The sequence below is a fragment of the Vanessa atalanta genome, chromosome 3 (genome assembly GCF_905147765.1).
Source record: "Vanessa atalanta chromosome 3, ilVanAtal1.2, whole genome shotgun sequence".
Classification (NCBI taxonomy): Eukaryota; Metazoa; Arthropoda; class Insecta; order Lepidoptera; family Nymphalidae; genus Vanessa; species Vanessa atalanta.
This window is the reverse complement of record NC_061873.1, coordinates 741,484-754,051: the sequence shown is the minus strand read 5'-3', so window position 1 is coordinate 754,051 and position 12,568 is coordinate 741,484. Positions and strand designations below refer to the sequence as shown.

The window sequence follows — 12,568 nt, the reverse complement described above, 5'->3', positions numbered from 1 at the left end:
AATTATTAATAGACACATACGTAATCATTTTATTTATAGACTAGTATAAAATAGAAATGTTTATTACAATAACTTTTAAAATGATTTACGTGTTTATAAATGAGTTTATATGTGGACATTTTTATTTTTATATAATTTTGATATGCATATAATTGTTCTCTATTTTAATATAAAAACTAGCGACTCGCTCCTGGCTTCGCACGGGTGCAATTTAGTAATAATAAAAATGATATGATAATAATACAATTTATACCATATATAAACATTTTAAAATTATATTATAGCCCAATATTAAAATTTATATCATAGTTTAGTACAGGAGTTACGTATCATAATAATAATATGTATCTAACAAACCAATTTACCCCTTTTATATTATTAGTATAGAATACAGATAACTGACAGACAGACAGACAGTTATATTGTTCACAAAACATTCAATAACAATATAAAATTACATAATTTTTTTATAATAATTAATAAACTTACAAATCGGTACGATACTACTCATATTTTGAGTACCTTTGATTTAATTTAGATTCTTAGCTGGCAATCATTGAATAGCCAGTTAACAGTCAACACTGTTTTGATTTGCTTTCTCAACGATCAATACAATAAAATTAATACGGCGGACTGCAGATTTTTCTGAGATAATTTCCATTTAATTCTTGTACTGAATAAATTATTAACCATGACTGTTTTAACAAAACCAAGTGCAATTATAAAGAAACCGGAGATAATTACTGATGCTCCTTTAGTTGAAAAACCAATCGGCGATGAGGTGCGTATTAACTAATTTTTATTTATTATTTTTTGAAATATCAAACAAATTATGATTTATTGATTCAGTTAAATTTATATGTATATTATTTTCTTAAATACAGTAGAAATCTTTTTTATGAGTCTTAATATTTCTATAGTGAAATAGAGAGTAAAATCAATACTTTCATAGACTTAGATGTACGCATCTAAAGCCTTAAAGAAATAATTAGTAGAATATCGATTTCCTATTAATATTGAATACTCGTACACTAATGAGAAGCTTATGTTATATTATCCTATTAACAAAATGTGCAACTGCGCTTCATTTCCGCCATATATATATAAATGTATATGTGTATATAGAGTATCTCGCCCTTTTATAACTTTGAACATACACAACTGGCGAGTACTTCGAAGAACTAATTATAAACGATTTAAAGAGATTTAAAAGTTTTCGAGCTTAAACACAGTCTTCTTGATATATAAAGTATAATTTTGATATACTGCTTTGATATAGGAAAAAATTGAAATACATTCAAATCCCGAATGGCCGAAGCGTTCATCCAATGGAGTGATGTGCTTATCGCTTACTGCAACTCTGCTGGCTCTGCTGGGTTTCACCGGTGGTCTCTTGCTATGCCGAGATATGTTGAAGCCTACTACTATCCGTCGCTACCAGGGCTATTGCTCCATACCGATTCCGAGTGATGATAAAGAGGTTTAAATTAATTTTCAATACTTTTCAAGCATAAAAATTTTTCATCTTAATGACTTATAAGTTTAATTTTGTTGAAAAGTTAACATTTGCTTATGTATTTGATACTTATTTCATACCACTTGTTTTACATAATAATTCTCATCTACTCACTGCAGTGCATAACTTTTAAAAGGTAAGGTCTATTAAATTTTTGATATTATTGTAGTAGTTTAAAAAGATGAAAAAAGATGAAACCATTTTGTAGTGAGAAATTCGACATAGAAAGGCGGAGACAAAACATTGTGTTCCTATTCAACTGCTTTACAAAGTTTATTTGTGAACAGGATAGTCTAGTTCTATATGGTTTACATAAGCTGAATAGCAGTCATGTTTCAAAAACATGTATACAACATAAACAATGGTTATGACTGTTTTGTAAACAGGATATTACCATTATCATGCTCTCATATAATTCAATTCAAATGCTGTTAATAATAAATATTAGTTTCATATTACAAAAAACATTACAATGAAATACAATATTGCAGATGTTTCAATAGAGAATTTTATTAAAGTTTTATGAACATTTATGTGGTTATAATATGATCTGTTCATTATTGTTATTTTAAACTTTTCACTGCTTTAAAGTGTGATGTAACTTGATGATTTATTTTTTATTTTTAATATTTTAATAATCAATCAGACGATCGACCCCGGTTTCCGCACGCTGCCGCTGCAGTGGTCGACCGACGACATCCAGCTGATCAACGCCGATCACTCGGGCGCCGACGAGCTGGAGGACGCCCTGCACGAGGAACTCGACATCGGAGACACCGTCGAGAAGATCTCCGTCGTCAACAACGGCCACCGCGTCAACTTCATACACGACTTCAACGACAACACCACCGGTCAGCCTAACGCATATAAATAAAAAATTTCATCCCAGTAACTGGATATCCGCAGCCAAACGAGCCGGACACCGGTCGCATACATAACAACGATTAACTCCTCCGGCCCGACTCGGTCCCTTCCAGGCATAATCGACGACGACCGCTGCTTCGTGATGGAGCTGGAGCCGGAGCTGGTGCTGACCCCGCAGCTGTTCATCTCGGGCCTGCAGAGCGGCGCGCAGTTCGACGTGTCGCGCGTGCGCAGCGAGCTGCGCGCCGCGCTGCCGGCGCTGACGGAGCTGCGCCGCGCCGCCGCCGAGCTGGCCGCGCGCTGCGCGCAGCGCCCCGTGTACCGCCTGCACCGCGACCAGGCCGGTGCGTCCCGCCGCCGCATCGCTGTGGCGTTCACGATTTGACCGACTAGTAAAATTAATATTTTTTGTAAATTTTAGTTCGCAAGCGCTCGGCCGACGAGCCGACTCACGACTACATCCAGTTCTCGGGCAAGCACATCGAGGAGATCAAGATCGACAACTTGCCGGAGATCCTGGAGTACGAGAGGCAGACCAAAGCTTAGACTGCCGGCCTCGTGGACGTAGGGTATTCGGCGGTGCGAGTTTGTTATTATTACCCGGCTAAATGATATGCCTTCTTATAATTGACCGTATCCTAAATTAGTGCCTCTACTAGGTAATGGTATCTCTCCATCTATTTTATAACAGTGGCACACTAAAAACATAAAAAAAAAAGAATTGGAAACATCTATTGGAATCTAAGTGACTTATTATAGAAGTCATAAATAACTTATCTTTCCTATGTAGCTTAGGAGGTAATAGAATTTGTGGTAAGGTAGAGAAAATTTCAAATATATCATCATATTCAAATAAAGAAACAGTTGTCCTTGAAAAAAATATTCGTTGTTTTCTATCGAATAAATAAATGCATAGCAATTGGTTTAAAAATAAGTTGAATAATGAGGTATATAACACAGGAAGGAACTATATAAATATGTATATTTATATATGAAGGCGTTATGTAACTTACTACATAACAGGATGGTAAATATGCCTATGTCCACGACTCATTCTATCTATATATGAATGTTTAGAATTAGTTCGTGATACATGTTTCTGCACACTATTGCTGTCTATATATAATCCTAGAATATCAATTGAACTATAAATTATGGCCATCCTATTAACTTTATTTTGTTTAAGCTAAGTCAATAATCAATGTCCATATATATCATTTTAAATGAAGATAATTATTTTTTCAAACACAAAATGTATTATTTCAGAATAAATATAATATAGTTAATTTTACTTTTATAATTGCCAATAAAAAATGAATTTTGTTTTGTATTCAGCATTTTTTATGGGCTATATAATATACTAGCGGTTGGTGAAGAAATACCTTAAAACTGTGAACAACTATGTAAGGACTATCTTCAACAATTCTTGTTATAATAATTATTACATTCTTTCTTGGGAACTTTTTCGAAGCAAACATTTTTATTCTTTTTTTTGTATTGATTTTGCTATCATAGACCTCAAGCGTGGTGGTATCATATTCAAACTAGTCATGGCACTATTTATGGTTAATTGAACATTTTATTGAAATGGTATAAAAATGATGTTCATAGGAAATTGATATTTCATGGGATAAAGTCAAATACTACAATTCAAAATTGAATATAATGATCATCAAAGAAGCTGGCTTTAATAATCTAAATCAATTATATTTTTCCTACTCATTAATGCATTTATTATTGATTAAATGGAGCTATTTAGTTGCTTATTATGTAAGTGTATTCGCCTGTTCTAGTGATTTATTAATATATTTCTTAATGAACGCACATAAAGGACATCCGTGTAATAAAAATATATTAAATATTTATCTATAAGGACCAAGTCCTGTAAAATCGAGTCTTTATGTCTAGCCGTAGACATTTAAGCGGTATCGTTAGGTACCATAGAGAGAATAATGACGCTGAAAGGCGGTTTTTCATCTCTACGTGTCTATGGATGTCTTAACATCATAATATCGATGTATTTTTAAATTAAGTTTAATATTGTAAAATGTGTTCTGTTATTTAGTTTGTATTTTAATTTAATTAATTACGAAACCTTTTGTAAGTTAAGTTTTATATTAATTTACTTGACGGTAATTATTGTTTGTGATATTTTCGTTTCTTATATGAGTACCGTCTTTGTAATCCACTATTTAGTTTATAATATTTTATGGCCATAGAATAAATGTCTATGTATTCAAAACGAGTTTCATTTTGATATCTTTGTTTATATCCTTCAAAAATGTTATGACAAAATCCCATTTTTTTAAATTATTAATCATAATCTCAAATCATAAGTAAATACATAAAGAAGAATTTTGCAGCAATGTATATGGTGAATTATTGAAGAACAAAATATTGAACAAGATTTTTTTATTTATTAACTGATATTATTAGTGATAAGTGTTTTTCTAATGTGACAAAAAGTGGACTAGTTTAACAGAAAAAAACTGCTATTATTTTTAACCCAAAGGGAAATATACAGCGATGTATTTATTTGTAACCATTTCAGTTAACGGACTTTGTACGCCCCATTAGCACCATTAGAGAAGAAAAGGTTAATTAAAAACCTTAATATTAACTTCAATGACAACGTTATTGAAATTAAAACTATAGTGCATATATAAAATTTTATTAAAACAAATAAATGCCACTGTCTTCAAGTTGAAAAGCGTCATACTTTATCCTTCATATTTAAACAATAAAAGTTAAAGAATATGATCTATCTATAGTAAATATTTAAAGCTCTGCTATAAAGAATGCATAATAGTGTACAAAACCTATGTAATAATAAATAAACGGGAATAAATTCGTATACGGGGGTGGCGCCATTGTGCGCGGACAAAACTTGGCAGAATATACGACGCGCGCTTTCTTCTACAGTTCCATTTTTGAATTTTATAGAATGCGCGCGTCCCATCGGCTTCGCGCCATTGATGTGCATACACGCTAGCAGCATTGTTGCCGCATGAATGGTTATTCTTTGATATTTCCACGTGAATTTTCTGATATATAGTTTTTTACGTTGTTGCGGTATTTTTCGTAATAAAATGCAACCATCGCATACACATGCTTTTAAAAATTTAAAAGGTATTTTAAAATTGTTGATTTTTTATGAAGTATGACAATTTTCTAGTTTTTAACGTACAAATGTTTCTGCAATGGTTATAAAAGCTAATTAAGGTCTAGTAATGTTAATAAATGTATTTCTTGTTGATTTTCCTTGTTTCACATAGCAACGAGATAGTTACATGTCCTAAGGGCTTTATCACCATAATCTGAATTATGAACTCGAAAAAAATGATTGGGTGAGACGGATCAAAAACCATTTTATTAGTATGTACTACAACAGGCTGGTCAGTGAGTTAATAATAATTTAAGTTGTGTGATGCAAATAGAATCATTTTTATACATAAGGTTTTTTTGTGTTTGTAAGATTTAATAATGGAAGCTATTTTTCCTCCTGTCTGTCCTGTCTTTAAAAATACTGCCTATAAAAATAGGACCTTTGCTATATACGTCGCATAAATAACAAATTTATTCATCTTGGCACAGTAGCTTGCTTATTAGGCTTTAGAACCCAGGTTTAAAACCTAAGTCAGGTTAATAAAAAAATAGATTATCCGTCATCAAATTTAGGCTGCAGTTTCAATGTCCACATCACATAGACATTGAATTAAAAAGAAAAAAAAAGTTGTCTAAATATTAGAACGATTTAATTCTGAAGAGTTTTACAAATAAGTCATCTTTGAAGAATGCGTTGCAGTTTTTATTTTGTCATTCATAATGGCGAATTATCAAAATCTTTTAATTTACCTCGTCGAGGTAATTTATTTAAAGTACTGTACTTAGTAGCTCTGTTTAAAATCAGCTACCAATAACGATTACACGGGGGCTAAACCCCTGCGGTAATTCGTTTGATGTTTATTATAACTTAATCATATTTATTGCGTCGATAAACATTAATTTAGTTGGATTTCATCAGATAATACCGCGTGTTATGTATACATCCACAACGGCCGCAGTCAATTAAGTCGATCAATTATTATTAATCCAAAATTACTATTCCACTTTCGTTGTGTTTGTTCGTGTTATGTTTATTGAGCTTACATTAGTTTCAACTTTAGATCGGAATGCACGGTTCGTATTAAGATATGCAAATCTTATTAGAAGAGTACGCTGGCTTTATCTTAAAGCGTTGCGATACAGTGATGTTTCCCCCTTTATAAGTGGCCATTGTATCGGAGATCGGGAGATATCTGTGTTCATGATCATTAGCAGCTTAATGTCTAATCCCATTGGATGTGTACTGCGCTGTCTGGAGGTATATAAAGAAAATCGAGCATCGAGGCGAGAGTGGATTTTAATCAAAGGAATCCGTAGGATTTAGTTTGTAAATTAAATTTGCGTTAGATTTACCTAATACTGTCAGTAAGTCTCTTGTTATTTAAGACTAAGCACTCGTGTTAAATTTTAATACATATTCGAATTAATAATAAAGAAAGTACCTTTTTCTATAGGCAGGCGGACAGGCAAGCGGGGAAACAAACCACCTGTTTGTAAGTGGTCAGCACCGCCCATACATAATGGAAATATTAAGCATTCCTTACCTTGGGTTCCAAGCTGTTAAGTTCCTTATACTTGTAGTTTCACTGGCTGACTCAGTGGCACCTACCCCGACGTTACTGCCCAAAGCCCTACTCTTACTACCACCAAGTCAATTAATAAGATGTTTTATAATCATTATAATGAGTTGAGATGACCAAATGAAATGCTATGAACACCTGTTCCTATCCGGAAGATTGATCGACTAACCTTACTATTTATTTTGAGTTTATTTTTCATCCCAATCTCGACGAAGCATCATACATACATCGTTAGGAGTCTTGCGTATGTCAATGTCTGTATCCAACACGCATTGAAGCAGCGTGGTAATCTCCGTACCTTCATGAGAAGGCTAATTAGATGAGAAGGCAAGGAGCACTAAATTGCAAATTTTATTATCTAAAATTAAAAATTAATATTTAGTATAAGAATTCTTGTATTCGACAAAAATGTTAATAGATTCGCAAAGTTGCTTGCTTTGTTACCCTAACGCTGTGTTGTGACGAAAATTAATTTCAAAATTTTGTCGTGGAAAAGTTCGACGCTGCTTTCGACTGCTGTTTATGATAGAAAAATCTTTTCAATCGATCAAATATTACGGTAGTTTATAGAATTTGATTGAATTATATATTTCTTATGTCTATATACATAAGAATTATTAACATGAAGTCCTTAAATATAATAATTAATTTAATATTTCCTAGTTGAATTGCAATTCCGATCCTCTGGGCAAAAAACGAACCCTACTGGGTTCGTTTTTGGCCCACCAGGTTTACCAGTGGAAGCAATAAGCCGAGGAGTTATAAATACTTTTAATGAAGGTTTTTGCACTACTATTCCAAGGTCCAATTGTTTCAACATGGGACAAAACCATAATTTTTATGCACAGGTTCTTGCCCACCTAGCTACGGCACTGCCTCCGATATGATTCTTTACTATCTATTGTTTTGTAATATGTTTGTTTATTGTAGATTATGATGTCAAGCATCTCGGTGTAGTAGATTACTAACTACAACTACAAGTATACAGTTGTAAAGGCTAGCAGTTGTATTGTGGTTCAGTGGGAAGTTTAGTTAATTTGCATATCTTAATACGACCTTCGGATAGCGTGTGATTGACGATGGTACTTGTGTTTCGAGATCGTCTAAAAGTTATTGATTTTCATTTAACTTAATATACTTATTAATAATGGTTAAAGTTTACTATTGTTTTGTTTGATAGATAACTTCTATTGATTTAATTTAAAATAATTTTATAATAAATATATTAAATCAGTTTGATCTAATAAAGGTAAATAGAATGAAAAGATAAGTACGTGTCTGATAAACCTTAACGAGGTATGTTTTGGTTCGTAGGCTTGCGAATACTTATTTGACGAATATTTAAATAACTTCGACCCCAACTATGAATCCTTATCTGAATTCCAACTCGATTAAATATACATATTGACTGATCCATTTTAATTTCCCTCGGGTCGATTTAATTTCATCATGCAAATGTCTTTTTGAGAATATCAGACTCAATCATAATTTACAATGACTACAGATAAGTTATTATCGGTTTTAATATGTAAGTTAAAAGGGTAAACAAAAGTAACGGGATTACGAAAAACAATTCAATAATCAGAAAATGGATAGATTACTTGTCGCTAGTATGTATCAGCTCCCATAGACACTGGCATTATCAGAATATTAACCACTAGCTGCAAGGATAATACGCTGACGCACGCAACATTGAAGTGAAGAAACAAGGGCGAATACGAAATCAAAAGCGAATGAAAATTCCGGATACTGCGGAACGAAGCGTCTTTTTGGTAATACATCATTTTCACTATTTATTAATTACTGGCATATGAACAAAAGTGAATTCCTTGAGTCCACGGTATACAGATTATGTAAATTTCCTGTTATAAAATATGTTTATAATTTCATTGAGGAAAACATTACCGACTGAGTTTTTTCTCAGTTTTCTTGGCGAAATTTACATTTTAAACTCTCGGTAGCTTTATATTCAATTGTATCATATAACATGACAATTAAATGAAAAGAAATGTGATTAAATGAAGTATATTATTTTCATTTTCATTTTGGTTTTGATTGATATCGAATTTACAAAGAGCCAGGTAAACATTTATTAATAAAAGGGGTGTAGGCGAATTCATTTTTGGAAAGCTGGAAAAATGGCTTTAGTCTCTTTATTTGCATATAATAAGATATAATTATTATTGCATTATACTGTTCGTGGTGAATTCATTTTTAAATTTTCAATCATAACTCCTTAGCTTAGGAAATAAGATTTGCTATCAAAATTGATAATATCAAACTGAAACTCAAACTCAAATAAAAGCCACAAAAAAGAATTGACATTTTATTACATCAACTGACTATTTCAAAGATATTTTGAGAACCTATTATATAAGATATTAGTTTTTATAATTGTATTATTATAACTATTAAGTCTATAAGTCTTGCTTAACTATTATACGCTGTATACTAATTATTATGACAGTTATTCGGTATAGACCCTACTCTTACATAGCCTTATGACGTGCTGTCAAATATAATTAATCAAAGACAATGAGATTTAGTCATAGACAATTTTACTAATTTCATATATTCTTAATAATTTTAATATTTTGCATATATATGCGCTTCATTTATTAAAATTTTTAATTGCACAGGAATATAATATATCATCATTGCACGTTTATTATATTAAAAAAGTTAATCTTTGTAACAGAAACTGACATAAAAAAATAGAATATTGCTAGACCAAATAAATAACATCAAGAAATTTAAGAAACATAACGAAAGTTCACTGGCAATTTTAACGTACGAAATAATATGAAATAAAAAAAAATTACGCACTATACATAATTATTAAAATAATAATATTTACATATTTTTTAAACATGTATAAGATTAACTACTGTTTTACTACTGAGACTACTTTCCTTATCGTTTTGTCTTATTCCGATATATAATTCGTAGTGCGAGTTGCTGGGGGATCAAAACTACTATTTAAGGTTGCTATGTATGAGACATTTGTTATATTATTATCAAATATAATTTGAGATCGAATATTAATGGTATCTATATAAAGTCGCGTTTTCCCAGTTCATCATTTCAATTTCGAAACTCCATTATCATAAATGCGAAAGTAACCATCTGATTCATTTTTACTTTATATATATATACTACACGACTAAATTAAGCAATCGTATTCTTCGATATAAAGATAGGCTAATGATGACCTAGATATGAACATAATAATTAAAAAAAAAAGCTTTAAAAAAGTATATCTGTTGTCTGTTAGCGCTTTGTGCCATTAGTAAATAATAAATGTTTAATCCTACAACAAAATACTATTATTTTTTTTCCATTTTGTTCCAGGATTAGGCTTACTTACAAACGAAATATAAATGAAGTGTGCTCGCGGCAGTCCTGTCGCGGCTAGTTGCCAACTATTTTAATCAAACTTGTGGGCCCTTTCGGTTCTTCGGAAATTTCTGGGACTCGTTTAACCGTTAATAAGTTTACAGGATAAACTTTCTTGTTTCATTCTTTTATTTTGAGGGTACGTTCTGAGAATATGAAAATAGTAACAGACGGTTGACGGCTTATAATAACAAATTGATGCGTTCAATATTACATTCACAGCTCTGGGTGTGACTCTACATATGATATGGAGTTTCAAACCCAACTTGACCCAGCACGTTCTAAAGCTCATATTTGGTACCATTGCATTTGGACTGACTGCAAAGTCACGTACTGATTTCGCAAAACGGCGTAGTATAAAGAATCACCACTGTTAAAGCTCGCTGGTCTTTAGCAAGGACGTTCTCCAAAACGCCTTAATACCAGACCCGCCAGACCATCCGATAGAATGACATTCTTGTATGTGCAAGTGATTTCGCGATGTTCCACAAACATGTAGATATGTACTGCTTATTTCTGGTGGATAGTCTAGTACTCACCCAAGAGTGAGACCTAAGCAACGCAGGGATGCATACACATGTTTTCCAGTGATGAAAAAGCCCAGAGGTTCTTATAATAATAGACAAGTAACTGATAATATTTCAACTTTAGTTCATAATAATTGATACTACATAAAAATATAAGTGTCCCATTTACTATTCACCAAAATTATAATAGACCATTGGTGAATCTTTATTCATACCAAAAAAGAATAAAACAATAAATAAAACGAATATAAACATAATTAATTTAACGCCTGCGACAGTGGCAGTGTTAGTGTTAATGTTTATAGTAATTAAAATTATGAATCAATAAATTATGTCATTATGTATATAAGCCAGTAAGAATTAACCACATTATTAAATTTACATTCCCGTAATTATACGAATTATCTCAATAAAGCAATCATAAAAATCAGTTGGACATTTATTAAAAAAACGCGCACAGACGGAGAAGGTTATAGCCTCAATTGAGCTGTGCGAAAAACTCCGTCGTTTAAAGTCAAACATAAAGCAAATTGTAATAAATCATTTCATTTTAAGTTCGAATTCGATAATTTCATCTTTATAATAAGCTCAATCGGTCATAATTACAAAATTCATCAGTTTTACGTTAATATCCAATTATAATGTTTCAATATACAAATGGAATTCAAAAAACATATTACCGAAGGACTGAGTTAATTTTCAATTATATTTCCGCATCCTGTTTATAATTTTGCTAGCAAAAAAACGGAAATCTTTTGATTGTTTTTGTAATGAAGTGTTTCTAATTGAACGAAAACTTTTTTGGAAATATATCCATTATCTTTAATATGGCATAAAGAAATAAGATAATTAATTATCTTATATCTTTATGAAAATAATTTAAATCTTTTGATTGTTACACAGTGTTTATGATTTGTTAGCTGCCGACTTTCATCCGTGTTCACACCTTCATCCTTGTCATATTTTTTTTAAATGGTATTGGGAAATTCGTAGTTCAAGCAAGCAACAAAACTAACTCTTTTTGTATAAGTATGTACAGTGCAGCATATAATTATGAATAAAAAATAATTTATTTGAGTCATCTCTGTTTTTGTAATTAAAAGCTTTTTACTCCTAAGCTATTTATCACAAGACTTTTTTAAATGAATACCGACATATTGATTTCGATTTTCTTTTGAAATATATTGCTGTATGATGTTGTGCTGAACAGACCTCGATGTGAGATCTACGCGGCGAATTTATATTACTAAAACAAAATTGAGCATCTCTTAAGTATATCTACTCTGTACGATCAAACTCGAAATTCAAAGAAAACGATCATAGAATTTCATTAAGCGAAATTAACTATAATAATTAATTATAATATTTAGAGGAATATCTATTAAAGTAGAAAAGTTAGTCAGTTTTTAGTATTTCGCAAGTTAGATCCATATTACTTGTTATAGAATAGCAGTGTAATCATTAAGATACGGTTCAATAGTTAAATTCGAATTCTTTATAATAAAATTCTTATTTCGTTTTAATGAAACGATGTCTTTTCATATTCTATCTGGTCACATTTCTATTAAGATTATGACTTT

The 12,568-nt window shown here is 31.5% G+C and overlaps 1 protein-coding gene across 1 annotated transcript; it reads left to right on the top strand.

Annotated features, from left to right (window-relative positions):
• The first annotated feature begins 578 nt into the window (after positions 1-578).
• Positions 579-4,590, top strand: LOC125077313. Its single transcript, XM_047689224.1, has 5 exons — positions 579-781; positions 1,280-1,480; positions 2,163-2,367; positions 2,494-2,724; positions 2,802-4,590. The coding sequence occupies exons 1-5, from the start codon at positions 692-694 to the stop codon at positions 2,924-2,926; spliced, it is 852 nt and encodes a 283-aa protein (XP_047545180.1). The 5' UTR covers positions 579-691; the 3' UTR covers positions 2,927-4,590.
• Positions 4,591-12,568: the final 7,978 nt, after the last annotated feature.

What these genes read in the sequence shown, in the direction of transcription:
- LOC125077313 (XM_047689224.1), top strand. Translation starts at nt 692, where the DNA reads ATGACTGTTTTAACAAAACCAAGTGCAATTATAAAGAAACCGGAGATA. An exon ending in CTTCAACGACAACACCACCG is followed by an intron (nt 2,368 to 2,493) that starts GTCAGCCTAACG and finishes GGTCCCTTCCAG; the next exon opens with GCATAATCGACGACGACCGC. An exon ending in CCTGCACCGCGACCAGGCCG is followed by an intron (nt 2,725 to 2,801) that starts GTGCGTCCCGCC and finishes TGTAAATTTTAG; the next exon opens with TTCGCAAGCGCTCGGCCGAC.